General features: G+C 53.7%; 1 protein-coding gene across 1 annotated transcript in view; it reads right to left on the reverse strand.

The window, feature by feature from the left end:
* The window catches only part of PPFIA4 (PTPRF interacting protein alpha 4), a 63282-nt gene that overhangs the window by 8015 nt on the left and 38323 nt on the right, over positions 1-16944 (reverse strand). Inside the window, exons 18-25 of the mRNA XM_054395968.1 lie at positions 16473-16627; positions 13635-13728; positions 13344-13425; positions 12413-12613; positions 10232-10294; positions 8278-8304; positions 7113-7288; positions 5785-5882 (exon numbers count right to left, since the gene is read on the reverse strand). Of these exons, the coding sequence (XP_054251943.1) occupies positions 5785-5882; positions 7113-7288; positions 8278-8304; positions 10232-10294; positions 12413-12613; positions 13344-13425; positions 13635-13728; positions 16473-16627 (896 nt within the window). The remainder of the gene's footprint in view (positions 1-5784; positions 5883-7112; positions 7289-8277; positions 8305-10231; positions 10295-12412; positions 12614-13343; positions 13426-13634; positions 13729-16472; positions 16628-16944) is intronic.

Genomic DNA, 16944 nt, shown 5'->3' on the forward strand with positions numbered 1-16944 from the left:
AATTGAACCTAGGTGGGAGTTCTAATTGAGCTTAGGTAGGAGTTCTAATTGAGCCTAGGTGGGAGTTCTAATTGAGCCTAGGTAGGAGTTCTAATTGAACCTAGGTGGGAGTTCTAATTGAGCTTAGGTAGGAGTTCTAATTGAGCCTAGGTAGGAGTTCTAATTGAGCCTAGGTTGGAGTTCTAATTGAGCCTAGGTAGGAGTTCTAATTGAACCTAGGTGGGAGTTCTAATTGAGCTTAGGTAGGAGTTCTAATTGAGCCTAGGTAGGAGTTCTAATTGAACCTAGGTGGGAGTTCTAATTGAGCTTAGGTAGGAGTTCTAATTGAACCTAGGTAGGAGTTCTAATTGAGCTTAGGTAGGAGTTCTAATTGAGCCTAGGTAGGAGTTCTAATTGAACCTAGGTAGGAGTTCTAATTGAGCTTAGGTAGGAGTTCTAATTGAGCCTAGGTAGGAGTTCTAATTGAACCTAGGTAGGAGTTCTAATTGAGCCTAGGTAGGAGTTCTAATTGAGCCTAGGTAGGAGTTCTAATTGAGCTTAGGTAGGAGTTCTAATTGAACCTAGGAGGGAGTTCTAATTGAGCCTAGGTAGGAGTTCTAATTGAACCTAGGTGGGAGTTCTAATTGAGCTTAGGTAGGAGTTCTAATTGAGCCTAGGTAGGAGTTCTAATTGAACCTAGGTGGGAGTTCTAATTGAGCTTAGGTAGGAGTTCTAATTGAACCTAGGTAGGAGTTCTAATTGAACCTAGGTGGGAGTTCTAATTGAGCCTAGGTAGGAGTTCTAAATGAACCTAGGTAGGAGTTCTAACTGAGCCTAGGTGGGAGTTCTAATTGAGCCTAGGTGGGAGTTCTAATTGAGCTTAGGCAGGAGTTCTAATTGAGCCTAGGTAGGAGTTCTAATTGAACCTAGGTGGGAGTTCTAATTGAGCTTAGGTAGGAGTTCTAATTGAGCCTAGGTAGGAGTTCTAATTGAACCTAGGTGGGAGTTCTAATTGAGCTTAGGTAGGAGTTCTAATTGAGCTTAGGTAGGAGTTCTAATTGAGCCTAGGTAGGAGTTCTAATTGAACCTAGGTGGGAGTTCTAACTGAGCCTAGGTGGGAGTTCTAATTGAGCCTAGGTGGGAGTTCTAATTGAACCTAGGTGGGAGTTTTAATTGAGCCTAGGTGGGAGTTCTAATTGAGCCTAGGTAGGAGTTCTAATTGAACCTAGGTGGGAGTTTTAATTGAGCCTAGGTGGGACTTCTAATTGAGCCTAGGTAGGAGTTCTAATTGAACCTAGGTGGGAGTTCTAACTGAGCCTAGGTGGGAGTTCTAATTGAGCTTAGGCAGGAGTTCTAATTGAGCCTAGGTAGGAGTTCTAATTGAACCTAGGTGGGAGTTCTAATTGAGCTTAGGTAGGAGTTCTAATTGAGCCTAGGTAGGAGTTCTAATTGAACCTAGGTGGGAGTTCTAATTGAGCTTAGGTAGGAGTTCTAATTGAGCCTAGGTAGGAGTTCTAATTGAACCTAGGTGGGAGTTCTAATTGAGCTTAGGTAGGAGTTCTAATTGAGCCTAGGTAGGAGTTCTAATTGACCCTAGGTGGGAGTTCTAACTGAGCTTAGGTAGGAGTTCTAATTGAACCTAGGTGGGAGTTCTAATTGAGCTTAGGTAGGAGTTCTAATTGAACCTAGGTAGGAGTTCTAATTGAGCTTAGGTAGGAGTTCTAATTGAGCCTAGGTAGGAGTTCTAATTGAGCTTAGGTAGGAGTTCTAATTGAACCTAGGTGGGAGTTCTAATTGAGCTTAGGTAGGAGTTCTAATTGAGCCTAGGTGGGAGTTCTAATTGAGCCTAGGTAGGAGTTCTAATTGAACCTAGGTGGGAGTTCTAATTGAGCTTAGGTAGGAGTTCTAATTGAGCCTAGGTAGGAGTTCTAATTGAGCCTAGGTTGGAGTTCTAATTGAGCCTAGGTAGGAGTTCTAATTGAACCTAGGTGGGAGTTCTAATTGAGCTTAGGTAGGAGTTCTAATTGAGCCTAGGTAGGAGTTCTAATTGAACCTAGGTGGGAGTTCTAATTGAGCTTAGGTAGGAGTTCTAATTGAACCTAGGTAGGAGTTCTAATTGAGCTTAGGTAGGAGTTCTAATTGAGCCTAGGTGGGAGTTCTAATTGAGCCTAGGTAGGAGTTCTAATTGAACCTAGGTAGGAGTTCTAATTGAGCCTAGGTAGGAGTTCTAATTGAGCTTAGGTAGGAGTTCTAATTGAACCTAGGTGGGAGTTCTAATTGAGCCTAGGTAGGAGTTCTAATTGAACCTAGGTGGGAGTTCTAATTGAGCTTAGGTAGGAGTTCTAATTGAGCCTAGGTAGGAGTTCTAATTGAACCTAGGTGGGAGTTCTAATTGAGCTTAGGTAGGAGTTCTAATTGAGCCTAGGTAGGAGTTCTAATTGAACCTAGGTGGGAGTTCTAATTGAGATTAGGTAGGAGTTCTAATTGAACCTAGGTAGGAGTTCTAATTGAACCTAGGTGGGAGTTCTAATTGAGCCTAGGTAGGAGTTCTAAATGAACCTAGGTAGGAGTTCTAACTGAGCCTAGGTGGGAGTTCTAATTGAGCCTAGGTGGGAGTTCTAATTGAGCTTAGGCAGGAGTTCTAATTGAGCCTAGGTAGGAGTTCTAATTGAACCTAGGTGGGAGTTCTAATTGAGCTTAGGTAGGAGTTCTAATTGAGCCTAGGTAGGAGTTCTAATTGAACCTAGGTGGGAGTTCTAATTGAGCTTAGGTAGGAGTTCTAATTGAGCCTAGGTAGGAGTTCTAATTGAACCTAGGTGGGAGTTCTAATTGAGCTTAGGTAGGAGTTCTAATTGAGCCTAGGTAGGAGTTCTAATTGAACCTAGGTGGGAGTTCTAATTGAGCTTAGGTAGGAGTTCTAATTGAGCCTAGGTAGGAGTTCTAATTGAACCTAGGTGGGAGTTCTAACTGAGCTTAGGTAGGAGTTCTAATTGAACCTAGGTGGGAGTTCTAATTGAGCTTAGGTAGGAGTTCTAATTGAACCTAGGTAGGAGTTCTAATTGAGCTTAGGTAGGAGTTCTAATTGAGCCTAGGTAGGAGTTCTAATTGAGCTTAGGTAGGAGTTCTAATTGAACCTAGGTGGGAGTTCTAATTGAGCTTAGGTAGGAGTTCTAATTGAGCCTAGGTGGGAGTTCTAATTGAGCCTAGGTAGGAGTTCTAATTGAACCTAGGTGGGAGTTCTAATTGAGCTTAGGTAGGAGTTCTAATTGAGCCTAGGTAGGAGTTCTAATTGAGCCTAGGTTGGAGTTCTAATTGAGCCTAGGTAGGAGTTCTAATTGAACCTAGGTGGGAGTTCTAATTGAGCTTAGGTAGGAGTTCTAATTGAGCCTAGGTAGGAGTTCTAATTGAACCTAGGTGGGAGTTCTAATTGAGCTTAGGTAGGAGTTCTAATTGAACCTAGGTAGGAGTTCTAATTGAGCTTAGGTAGGAGTTCTAATTGAGCCTAGGTAGGAGTTCTAATTGAACCTAGGTAGGAGTTCTAATTGAGCTTAGGTAGGAGTTCTAATTGAGCCTAGGTGGGAGTTCTAATTGAGCCTAGGTAGGAGTTCTAATTGAACCTAGGTAGGAGTTCTAATTGAGCTTAGGTAGGAGTTCTAATTGAACCTAGGTGGGAGTTCTAATTGAGCCTAGGTAGGAGTTCTAATTGAACCTAGGTGGGAGTTCTAACTGAGCTTAGGTAGGAGTTCTAATTGAGCCTAGGTAGGAGTTCTAATTGAACCTAGGTGGGAGTTCTAATTGATCTTAGGTAGGAGTTCTAATTGAGCCTAGGTAGGAGTTCTAATTGAACCTAGGTGGGAGTTCTAATTGAGATTAGGTAGGAGTTCTAATTGAACCTAGGTAGGAGTTCTAATTGAACCTAGGTGGGAGTTCTAATTGAGCCTAGGTAGGAGTTCTAAATGAACCTAGGTAGGAGTTCTAACTGAGCCTAGGTGGGAGTTCTAATTGAGCCTAGATGGCAGTTCTAATTGAGCTTAGGTAGGAGTTCTAATTGAGCCTAGGTAGGAGTTCTAATTGAACCTAGGTGGGAGTTCTAATTGAGCTTAGGTAGGAGTTCTAATTGAACCTAGGTGGGAGTTCTAATTGAACCTAGGTGGGAGTTCTAATTGAGCTTAGGTAGGAGTTCTAATTGAGCCTAGGTAGGAGTTCTAACTGAGCCTAGGTGGGAGTTCTAATTGAGCCTAGGTGGGAGTTCTAATTGAACCTAGGTAGGAGTTCTAATTGAGCCTAGGTAGGAGTTCTAACTGAGCCTAGGTGGGAGTTCTAATTGAGCCTAGGTAGGAGTTCTAATTGAGCCTAGGTGGGAGTTCTAATTGAGCCTAGGTAGGAGTTCTAATTGAACCTAGGTAGGAGTTCTAATTGAACCTAGGTGGGAGTTCTAATTGAGCCTAGGTGGGAGTTCTAATTGAGCCTAGGTGGGAGTTCTAACTGAGCCTAGGTGGGAGTTCTAATTGAACCTAGGTGGGAGTTCTAATTGAGCTTAGGTAGGAGTTCTAATTGAACCTAGGTGGGAGTTCTAACTGAGCCTAGGTGGGAGTTCTAACTGAGCCTAGGTAGGAGTTCTAATTGAGCCTAGGTGGGAGTTCTAACTGAGCCTAGGTGGGAGTTCTAATTGAGCCTAGGTAGGAGTTCTAATTGAACCTAGGTGGGAGTTCTAACTGAGCCTAGGTGGGAGTTCTAATTGAGCCTAGGTGGGAGTTCTAATTGAGCCTAGGTAGGAGTTCTAAATGAGCTTAGGTGGGAGTTCTAATTGAGCCTAGGTAGGAGTTCTAAATGAGCTTAGGTAGGAGTTCTAATTGAGCCTAGGTGGGAGTTCTAATTGAGCCTAGGTAGGAGTTCTAATTGAGCTTAGGTGGGAGTTCTAATTGAGCCTAGGTAGGAGTTCTAAATGAGCCTAGGTAGGAGTTCTAATTGAACCTAGGTGGGAGTTCTAATTGAGCCTAGGTAGGAGTTCTAATTGAGCCTAGGTAGGAGTTCTAAATGAGCCTAGGTGGGAGTTCTAATTGAGCCTAGGTAGGAGTTCTAATTGAGCCTAGGTAGGAGTTCTAAATGAGCTTAGGTAGGAGTTCTAATTGAGCCTAGGTGGGAGTTCTAAATGAGCCTAGGTAGGAGTTCTAATTGAGCCTAGGTGGGAGGACAAAGGGTAAGGGGCACAAACTGGAACATCAGAAGTTCCATGAGGAGAAACTTCTTTAATTCACAGCTGCTGGAGCCCTGGGGCAGGCTGCCCAGAGAGGTGGTGGAGTCTCCATCTCTGGAGAAGTCTCCATCTCTGGAGGAGTCTCCATCTGTGGAGGAGTCTCCATCTCTGGAGGAGTCTCCATCTGTGGAGAAGTCTCCATCTCTGGAGGAGTCTCCATCTGTGGAGGAGTCTCCATCTGTGGAGGAGTTTCCACCTCTGTAGACATTCAAAACCTGCCTGGATGTGTTCCTGTGTGACCCTTCTCTAGGTGACCCTGCCTGGGCATGGGGGTCGGACTGGTTGATCCCCAGAGGTCCCTTCCACACCCCCACTTCCCCCCCGTGCTTCTGTGTGATTCTGTAAGCAGCTAACAGCACTTGGAGCAATCCCCTGAGGACACACAGCAGGGAGAACCCCCTGGAGACGATCCCCTGGGCAGCTGTGCTCAGAGGGAATGATTTCCAGCTGGCAAACCCTGAAGGCCAGGAGAGAGGCCACGGCTGGGCAGGCCTTGGGGGGTCCCTCATCCCCTTTTGCAGAGCTGGGTGCTGCCCCTGGCTGCTGACCTTTGATTTCGTGCTGGGTCTCCTCTCGCCTCCTCTCCAGCTCCTTGCGGTCGTAGTTGAGCCTCTTCAGGCACATGATGCCATACTGCAGGCTGGTGCTGCAAGGACACCAGATGGCACCAGCCCTCGGCAGGGCTCAGCACCACAGCCCCCAGGAGCCTTGGAGGCACCCCTGGAGGGACCCCACTCCCCTCCTTGCTCTGCCTGCCCCCAAAGGAGGCTTCAGTGCAGGGCCGGGTCAGGACAGACACAACCCAAGGGGAAGATCTCAGCTGGAAGATGGGAAAGGTCCTTCCCTTCCATGCTACTTCCAAACCCCATCAGTTTTGGCCTGGGAGCTCATGGATCCAAAGGAGAAGGAAGAAGCAGCCCCTGGTGGCTACTCCAGCCTGAAGGGTTCATCCCCAGAGCAGAGAGGGCCCTGGCAGCCCCAGGGACACAGCCCCAGGGACATAGCCCTAAGGATACAGCCCCATGGACACAGCCCTAAGGACACAGCCCCAGGGACACAGCTCCAGGGACACAGCCCTATGGATACAGCCCCAGGGACACAGCCCTAAGGACACAGCCCCAGGGACACAGCCCCATGGATACAGCCCTATGGATACAGCCCTATGGACACAGCCCCATGGACGCAGCCCCAGGGACACAGCCCCATGGATACAGCCGCAGGGATACAACCCCATGGATACAGCCCCAGGGACACAGCCCCAGGGACACAGCCCCATGGAGACATCCCCATGGACACAGCCCCATGGACACAGCCCCAGGGAGACATCCCCATGGACACAGCCCCATGGACACAGCCCCAGGGACACAGCCCCAGGGACACAGCTCCAGGGAGACATCCCCATGGATACAGCTCCAGGGACACAGCCCCATGGATACAGCCCTATGGATAGAGCTCCTGGGACACAGCCCCCCATGGACACAGCCCCGTGGACACATCCCCACGGACACAGCCCCTGGGCTGTGGTGGATGGTGGTACCCTCTGGGTGTTGGTGCTTGAGCAAGGTGGTTGGGATGGCAGAAAGCCTTCTCCAGGCTGGGCTGCTGGCAGCTGACTGCTCTGCCTGCCACTGGGGCACCAGCTCTGCCCCCCAGCCAGGAGAAGGCTTGGTCCTCTGCAGTTTTGCTGCAGGGAGTGTGATGAAGGAGAACATTCCCCCCCGGGAGCTGCCAGGGCCCAGGTGGTTGAGCTCAGCCCAGAGGAGTCCCCCTCCAGCTCCAGGGCTGGCCAAGGCAGGGAAGAAGCCCTCAGGCTGCCCCATCCTCTGCTCCACACCTAGACACTGCACCCCAGGGCCTCCAGGAGGAGAGGACTCACCGATGGAAGCTGTCTACCATCTTCAGATGCACTCTGAGGTCTTTCTTGGTGAGGTGGTCAAGCATCCTTGCATCCACAAGACACTCCATGAAGTAGCTGCGATACTGGGGCAGCCCCAAGCTGGGCAGCCACTCGTTCCCAATCCACTCGTGGTTCATGTCCCCATAGGCCAGGGTCTGTGGAGAAGCAGGTGGAGAAGCTAGGGAGCAACCAGAGCTTGCTGGAGCTGCAGGCTCCCAGGAGAGCAGCAACAGCTCAGTGCTGCAGCCTGGGGGTCACTGTCCTGAGCACCAAACCTAGGCCAGAGGCATTCAACCCCAGCTTGTCCTGGAGGAGCTGGAGGGAAGAGTCCTGTTGGTCATGGTCTGTGTCCTGCTGATGTCCCCCTCAAGGAGACAAGGCAGTAGCCAAAGCCCAGTGTTAGACAGTTGGACTTCATGGGCAGCTTCCTCAGCGTTCATGAAAGCTGAAATGCCTAAGGAAGGTCTCAGTGCATTCCCAAGGGATTTAAAGATGATCAGGAATCACCAAGAGATCTGCTTTATGAATGCCAAAATGGCAACAGAAAAATGTTGATTTGTGTTGACTGGAAGCTGATTCTGGGGCTAGAAGAAAGTCCAAACATCTGAGAGCAACAAATCCAGAAGAGATGGGGTCAGGACTCTTTCCTCCCACCTTTCCAGGTCTATCTCCTGAACTTTGGGCTCAGAAAGGTGAAAACCAAATGTCCCAGAACCAGTGTGGGCAGCTGGTCCCTCTCAGGTAGGGTTTAACACAAGGACCTGTGTCCTACAGAGGTCCCAGCAAAGGTCACTCTGCCTGGAGCACACCAGGCCAGTGCTTGATGCAAGGTCCCAGCAGGACCACTTGGAGGAGGGCTCAGAGGAGCAACCACAGGGTGCAGGTTCAGACTCCACCAAGGACTTGGGTGACAAAAGCATTGGAGCAGGCTGCCCAGGCAGGTTGTGGAGTCTCCTTCTCTGGAGCCATTCAGAACCCCTCTGGTTCCTGAGTGCCTTGCCCTGGCACTGGGGTTGGCCTGGATGATCTCCAGAGGTCCCTTCCACACCCTAATGCTCTGTGATGCTGTGACCCAAGCCCACCTCCCACAATGTCCAACTCACCCTCCCACGACCACCCCCTGGAGCGCCCACAGGGACCTCACCTGTGCCCAGCTGCCTTCCTCTGTGTCCTAAGAGTGACACATGCAGCATGTCAACAGAAAGGACAAGGACAGTCAGTACCTGGCAGCCCTGCCCCAGAAGGCACAATCTGTCTGTGCTGAGTGTGGGACTCTCCTGGCCATGCCACGACCCAGAGGGGATGGGGTTGAGCTGCAAGGTTCAGGGGGCTCAGGGCATGCTGGGGACATCCCAGCTCTGCTGGGCCCAGGTTCCACTCCACTGCTCAGACAAGGAAGGATGAGGCTCTTCCCATGGGCACTGGGCTGCAGATGGCACAGTGGGGCTCAAGCCCCTGCCCTGGGGAATGTGAGCAGTTCTTGGGCAGGGATTGTGCCCCTGGGCACTGGGGAGGCCACATCTCAGCTACTGGGTTCAGTTCTGGGTCCTTCACTCCAGGAAGGACATTGAGGAGCAGGTTCAGAGAAGGGCAACAGAGCTGGGGAAGGGTCTGGAGAAGAGGGCTGGGGAGGAGCAGCTGAGGGAGCTGGGGGTGTGCAGCCTGGAGAAGAGGAGGCTGAGGGAGACCTCATTGCTCTCTGCAGCTCCCTGAGAGGAGGCTGGAGCCAGGTGGGGGTTGGGCTCTGCTCCCTAGTCTCAGGTGACAGAAGGAGAGGAAATGTCCTGAAATTGTGCCAGGGGAGGGTTAGGTTGGAGAGGAGGAAAAATTTCTTTGCTGGAGGAGTGTTGAGGGATTGGAAGAGGCTGCCCAGGGAGGTGGTGGAGTCCCCATGGCTGGAGGTGTCCAAGCAAGGTGTGGCCATGGCACTTGGGGCCAGGGTTTGGTGGCCATGGTGGGGTTGGGTTGGTGCAGGACTGGATGATCTCAGAGGGCTTTGCCAACCCAAACAATTCTCTGACCCTTTGTTTCTATGGATGCAGGGAGAACCCTAAGCTTCATCTCCTGGCTCATAGCCCCCAGAGGGGCTGCCCAACCCAGTCTGCTGATCTTTGGCCCTTTCCTCTCTTGTCATCCTGTGCTGGTTTTGCTCTAACCTCACAGAACCTGCCAAGGGTAAGTGTCACATCCCTGCTGTAACTCTGAGCTCTCCTCCACCACAAGACCCTTGCCAGGTCCAGGTCTCTGCTACTCAACCAGCAGACAAAAGCCTGCACCAAAATGCCTAAATTTACACCACAAATCCAAACTGCTGCCCTGGACATAAGGTCACTAAGCTGCAGAGGGGGGAGCATGGTTACCTCTCTCCAAAGGAGCCAAAGCTTTCAGGAGCATGACCACATCCCTCTGAAGGACCCCAAGCAACCAGCCAGAGGTAGGACAGGCAGTGGGGACAGTGTTTGGGTGTCCTGAGGTGAAGGGGTGCTGGCAGTGGTTCTCTGGGGCAGAATGACCAGCATGGGGACTCAGCCTCATCCAGCCATCCTGAGATGGGCAGGCAGGCATAGGACAAGGGGTGATGGTTTGAAGCTGGAGCAGGGCAGGTTTAGGTTGGACATCAGGAGGAAGTTCTGCCCAGTGAGGGTGGGGAGACACTGGAACAAGCTGCCCAGGGAGGTGGTTGAGGCTCCACTCCTGGACACGTTCAAAGTCAGATTTGATGTGGCCCTGGGCAGCCTGATTTGGTTGGAGATGTCCCTTGCTGACTGCAAGGGGGCTGGACACGAGGCCCTTTGAGTGTCCTCTCCGACCTGATGCCCTCTGTGAGACCAATCCTGCTCTCCTTCTTTCCTCCAACTCCCAACCCACAGAGAAGCTGCTCCAGAACCTCAGCAAAACCCTCGGGGGCCTGACAAGAAAAATGCTTCTGGTGGGTTTTAAGCCACTTTTAGGACTGGTTGGGATACTCCCAGCTGGAGGATGGTTTCTAAGGGGCTGCATGGTGCAGGGCAGGAGCTGGCACCAGAGAGGCAGCACAGATCCCCTTCTCTCCCGGGACTCTGCCTGGTGGTCAGTGGCACAGGGCCTGCCAGCCTCACCGTCTTGGTGGAGGTTGCCATGGTCTCCATCTCCTCGTGGGTGACCCAGACATTTCCAGAGGACTGTAAGGAAGAGTGCAGAATGGTCAGAGCAGAAGCACCAGGGAGCTGTGGTCTCCCTTCAGAGCTGTGCTGGGAACAAGCCCGGCTCAGGCTGAGGGAAGGTCGCTCCAGGAGGGCAGATTGGGACTGGAGAGGAGGGAGAAATTCTTGAGAATCAGGGTGGGGAGACACTGGCACAGGTTGCCCAGGGGGCTGTGGATGCTCCCTGCCTGGAGGAGCAACCAGGGAAGCACTGCTGGGTGGTTTGGTGGCAGCAGCCTGGGCAGAACAGGGAGCAGCCCAGCTCCATGCAGGGAGGCACAGGATGGCTTCCTGCTGTGGGGCTGGAGACTGGGAATTGCTGAGAGTGAGAGTGGGCAGACACTGGCACAGGGAGCCCTGGGAGGCTGTGGATGTCCTCTCCCAGGAGGTGTTCAAGGCCAGGCTGGATGAGGCCTTGGGCACCCTGGGCTGGTGGGAGGTGGCCCTGCCCACAGCAGGGGAGTTGGAACTGGAGGAGCTTTGAGGTCCCTTCCAACCCAACCCATTCCATGAATCCATGAACCCTTGGGCTTGGAGCTGTACTGGGAAGCTCTTGCAATGTCCTCTCAGCTTAGGCTAGTGGCACTCCACCACCCATGGGGCCCCTGGGCTGTCCATGCAGCCACGGAGAGCACATTGAGGGCCATTGACCTTTGGCTGCCTTTATCCTTTGGTGCTGTGCTCATGGAGCCCACAGGCTGAGAGCTGTGACCCCAGCCACGGCCATCTGAGGGGGACACTGCACGCTTGAGGTGCTTCTTTCTGCTGGCTGCATTTCTACAGATGTGTCTTGGCATTACTGGGGCACAGATAACCCCTTGAGGGCTTCAGGGACCAGCAGAAGTCACAATCCCTTCATCCATGCCATGTCCTACCCAGGGCAAGGCTGGGATCTGAAATTGTTCTGACTGAGGAGGTGTCAGTGCCAAAAGAGCTGCCCCTGAGCATCACCTGTGTGCTGCTGGGGTGGGATTCTGTCCTCTCCAGGACACACAGTGCATGAGCTTTGCTCCTTGCTGCTCAGCAGGGTCAGCCTCTTGCTGACAGCCTCTGAAAGTGCAGCCAAGAGCATTTGCTGGTGTCTCAAGACATGAATGTGCTTGGCACTAGAGGGTCTACAGAGGATCCATAGACTGAGGCCAATGGGATGAGGATCAACAAGGCCAAGGGCTGGGTCCTGCTCTTGGGTCACAACAAGACCAGAAAGGCTTCAGAGTGGCTGAAAACTGCCCAGCAGAGAAGGACCTGGGGGTGCTGGTTGGCAGCAGCTGGAGATGAGCCAGGAGGTGCCCAGGTGGCCACAAAGGTCACCAGCAGCCTGGCCTGGGGCAGCAATGGTGTGGGCAGCAGGAGCAGGGCAGGGATGGTGCCCCTGGGCTGGGCACTGCTGAGGCCGCAGCTCAAATCCTGGGTTCTGTTCTGGGCTCCTCACTCCAAGAAGGACATTGAGAGGCTGGAGCAGGGCCAGAGAAGGGCAACAGAGCTGGGGAAGGGTCTGGAGAAGAGGGCTGGGGAGGAGCAGCTGAGGGAGCTGGGGGGGTTGAGGCTGGAGAAGAGGAGGCTGAGGGAGACCTCATTGCTCTCTGCAGCTCCTGAGAGGAGGCTGGAGCCAGGTGGGGGTTGGGCTCTGCTCCCAAGAAACAAGTGACAGGATCAGGGGAAATGGCCTCAAAAGTTGCACCAGGGGAGCTTTAGGTTGGCCATGAAGAACAACTTTTTTCCCTAAGGGTTGTCAAGGCCTGGCCCAGGCTGCCCAGGGCAGTGGTGGAGTCCCCATCCCTGGAGGGGTTTCAGTGCTGTGCAGATGTGGTGCTGAGGGCCATGGTTCAGTGCTGCCCTGCCAGTGCTGCGTTAAGGCTTGGACTCCACGATCTGAAAGCTCTTTTCCAAGCCAAACACCACCAAGATTCTCTCATTCTCTATGCCCTTGGTGCCCGAGGACAAGCTCCTGGATGTCTGACCCCATGCCAGGGCCAGGCTTGCCTGGGGCTCCCTGCTGACCGAACGACCTCTGCGGTGCCAAGGAAGCAACCAATTGCCCTGCCCTGCCCCATGGAGGGTCTGTGAGGGGCAGGAGGGGTGGGGGGTGGCACTTACAGTCCGTGAGGTGGGTGGTGCAGAGGGGCTGGTGAGGGACACCATCTCCTGGATGGCCAGGCGCAGCTTCAGGCGGTGCAGGGCGTTGCTGATGCCAATCTCCCGCTGGATCTCGGTGTCGGACAGGGCAGACATGATGGCTCCGCTCTTCACGTTGGCTCGGCAGGCAGCCACGTACCAGGCTGGCATCCCCACCCACAGCTGCCAAACAGGGCACAGGCTGTGACTGCCTGGGTGACCAACGCTGCTGCTGCTCGCAAAGCCACCCTGGGGGAAGCTCAAGGGTGAAGCACAAAGGGCAGCACAGTGCTGGGCTGCATCCAGAGCAGGAGAGCAGCAGCACAGGGAGGGGATTCTGCCCCTCTGCTCTGCTCTGCTCTGATCAGACCCCACCTGCAGCATTGCCTCCAGCTCTGGGGAGAGACTGGCACAGGTTGCCCAGGGAGGCTGTGGCTGCCTCCTCCCTGGAGGTGTTCAGGGCCAGGTTGGATGAGGCCTTGAGCAAGCTGGACTGGTGGGAGGTGTCCTGCCCATGGCAGGGGGTTGGAACTGGCTGAGCTTTAAGGTCCCTTCCAACCCATTCCATGAATCTATGACACTTGGATATCCTTGTGGAGCTCTTGTTTGGTTTGCACCTTGCAGAGATGCCCGAGGGCAGCCCAGGACCCTTGTGTCTGATGGACACAGCCCAGGGCAAGAGCAACCCCTGAGCATTTCAACCCAAAGCTCTACTGAAGCTACAACTGCACAGAACATGTGAAGGATCTGGGGATCTCCTCCGCTCCTCCAAGTTTTGCAGCTACCAATCCTGTGCATGGACCAAGCGTGGTGGGACTGCAGGGTGCTGGCCAGCTGCTGGGGAGAACATGGCAGAGCAGACTGCAAGGCTGTTGGGGCATGGAGGTCATGCACAGGGCCTGCTCTTCCTCACCTCCAGCCAGGAGACAACGGTGGGGCCATCCCAGTGAGCAAAGGGCAATCCTTTCCTCCGAGCCTCTTCCAGGAGCTCGTGCCTGCAGGGAACAGAAGCAGCAGAGTGATCCATGGGGGCTGGTGGGGAAGGGAACACACCCTGGGCAGCAAGAACCAGCTGGCAGCAAGGTGGTTATGGAGCTCAGAGGGCTCAGGAAAGGGAGAATTCTTCCCAGCACCACCCAGCACCACCCAGCCCCATGCTGGGCAGGACTCCCTCCTGGTGGAGCAGGGAGGGAGCTTCACTCACTTCTTCCGCAGGCGCCGATCCTTCTCGGCCTGAGCACCCAGCTTGCCCAGCCCCAGGGGGTCCTGCATGCCCACCTCCACGTCAGTCAGCAGCACTGTTGGCCAAGCAAGACAGCCCCAGGTCAGGCTGACACCTCCAGGGGTCAGGGTGACACCTCAGGGGCTCAGGGTGACACCTCATGGCTCAGGGTGACACCTCAGGGGCTCAGTGTGACACTTCAGGGGCTCAGGGTGACACCTCAGGGGCTCAGGGTGACACCTCATGGCTCAGTGTGACACCTCTAGGGCTCAGGGTGACACCTCATGGCTCAGGGTGACACTTCAGGGACTCAGTGTGACACCTCTAGGGCTCAGTGTGACACCTCAGGGTCTCAGTGTGACACCTCAGGGGCTCAGTGTGACACTTCAGGTGCTCAGTGTGACACTTCTAGGGTTCAGGGTGACACCTGCAGGGTTCAGTGTGACACCTCAAGGGCTCAGTGTGACACCTCATGGCTCAGTGTGACACCTCTAGGGCTCAGGGTGGGCACTGCCACAGTCCCCATGTCAAGATGCTGGGGATGCACAGCTCTAGCACAGGAGGTGACCTTTCCAACCCTCCCCCACAGCCCCCCTGGGAGGCCCAAGGGATCCCCATTTGCTCTCCCTCCCATTTCAAGATGGGCTCTGCAAAACCAAGCAGGTCCCACGGGGAGGGAAGCAGGTTTGGGGTGACCTTCCCCACTGCAGCTCTTGCAGAGCACCAAGAGTGACACCAACCTCAGGCCAGAAAGGGCTGTGGGGCAGGAAACACCAGGAGCCAGCTGCCCAGATGCTGCAAGGCAGCCAGTGCCCCCCTCCATGGTGCAGCCTGAAGGGGGAACTTGAGCCTAGTCCCTGACTGCAAGGACTGAAGGCAAAATAAATGACTACTGGATGTAAAAGGAAAAGAATCCCAGAACCACAGAACCATTCAGGTTGGAAAAGAGCCTCAGGATCACCAGGTCCAACCCAGAGCTCTGCTCTGCAAGGGTCACCTCTGATCCATCTCCCCAGGCACCACATCCAAACCACCTTTGAACACCTCCAGGCTTGCTGACCTCCCTGGGCAGCTCATTCCAATCCCTGACCATTCTTTGTCCTCCTCTCCAGTGTAAACCTACCCAGGGGCAGCTTGAGGCCTTTCCCTTTTGTTCTGTGACTAATTCCCTGTGAGAAGAGACCAGCACCAACCTCTCCACAACCTCCTCCCAGGTAGCTGTAGAGAGCACTGAGGCCTCCCCTCAGCCTCCTCTGTTTCACACTGAGCATCCCCAGCTCCCTCAGGCACTCCTCATCAGATTTAGTCTCCAAAAGGGAATGCTAAGGTCTGGGTAATTCCTTGGCTTGCTAACTGGCATGAAGTTAGCTGCATAAACTCTTCTGTCTCTCTTTCCTCTCTAGCTGATACCAGCTGGCAGCTTCTGCTTGGCTGTGCTGACCTTGGCTGGGTTCTTTGTTGTGGCTAAGTACCAAGAGCTACACTCTCTGCTTTCTCCTTTTCTCCTCTTTCCCTTGCACAGGGAGGTAAGAGGAGAGTGGGGAGGGAGCTGTTGGCAGACCTCCCCTGTCCAGGTGTCTCTGTGTTGATTATAAATGGTAAATCCATGTAAATGTTGTATATTTTGGGCACAGTGATTGCATTTCATATGTCTAAGATTTTAGTTTGCTTGTAAATAGAGCTCCACAGGGTCACAGATCACAGGATGTCAGGGGGTGGGAGAGACCTCTAAAGGTCATTGAGTCCAACCCCCCTGCCCGAGCAGGACCAGCACAGGTCACACAGGAACACATCCAGACAGTGTGACACCTCAGGGGTCCAGTGTGATACTTCAGGGGTCCAGTGTGACACCTCAGGGGTTCAGTGTGACACTTCAGGGGCTCACCACACAGGAACACATCCAGGCAGGGCTGGAAAGCCTCCAGAGAAGGAGACTCCACAACCTCTCTGGGCAGCCTGCTCCAGGGCTCTGGGACCCTCCCAGTGCAGAAGTTCCTCCTCATGTTGAGGTGGAACCTCCTGTGCTGCAGTTTCCATCCATTGCTCCTTGTCCTATCCCAGGGTGCAAGGAGCAGAGCCTGGCCCTGTCCCTTCCTTCCATCCCTCAGCTATTGATAGACATTGATCAGATCCCTCTCAGTCTTCTCCTCTCCACACTAACCACCCCCAGGGCTCTCAGCCTCTCCTCACCAGGCAGTACTCCAGGTCCCTTCAGCACCCTTGCAGCCCTCCCTTGGACTCTCTCCAGCAGATCCCTGTCCCTCCTGAACTGGAGAGCCCAGAACTGGCTGCAATATTCTAGGGCAGAGTAGAGAGGGAGGAGAACCTCCCTGGACCTGCTGGATGGAAACTGCAGCACAGGAGGTCCAAACTTCCTGGATCTGCTCCCTGGATCTCCCTGGATCCAGAGAGGTAGGACCTCCTGTGCTGCAGTTTCCCTCCCTCAAGGTAGGACCTCCTGTGCTGCAGTTTCCCTCCCTCAAGGTAGGACCTCCTGTGCTGCAGTTTCCATCCCTTGCCCTTTGTCACAGAATCATAGAATCAGTCAGGGTTGGAAGGGACCACAAGGATCACCTAGTTCCAACCCCCCTGCCATGGTCCTATCCCAGGGTGCAACTGAGCAGAGCTGAGCCAGCCTTGCCCATTTATTTTGGGGGTAATTCTCCCATTTCTCCAAACCTCTCCACTCCTCAACACCCCCAAACCAGCAGGGGTGCCCCTGCTCCTCTGCCTGTCAGCCCAGCACCCCCCACAGGCAGGCAGTGCTGGGAGGTGTGTGGAGAGCCCAGCCCGGGGGTGGGGGCAGGGCTGCTCACGGACCCTGCCCCGTGGCTCCCTCTCTGCTCAGCTGGATCAGGCGACCCTTCTCCTTCTTGCCAAAGAGGCGCCCGATGGAGGACTTGATCCCCTTCCTCTTGGAGCCCTTGTGCAGGGAGTCCTGGCTGCTGGTGCTGCTGGCCTGCTCCTCCAGAGAGCTGGAGATGGAGGAGGGAGAATCACACAGAACCACAGAATTAAGCAAGCTGCAAAACACCTCAGAGCTCATCCAGTCCAACCTAGCACCCAACACCTTCTGATCAGCTCAGCCATGGCACTGAGTGCCTCACACAGCCTCTATTAAACACCTCCAGGCAGGGGGACTCCACCACCTCCCTGGGCAGCACATCCCCAGGGCCAATCTCTCTGCCTGGGAAGAATTTCTTCCTCACATGCAGCCCAAACCTCCCCTGGGGCAGCTTGAGGCTGTGTCCTCTCCTCCTGTCACTGCTTGCCTGGGAGCAGAGCCCAACCC

This window comes from Indicator indicator, chromosome 35, assembly GCF_027791375.1.
Source record: "Indicator indicator isolate 239-I01 chromosome 35, UM_Iind_1.1, whole genome shotgun sequence".
Lineage (NCBI taxonomy): Eukaryota > Metazoa > Chordata > Aves > Piciformes > Indicatoridae > Indicator > Indicator indicator.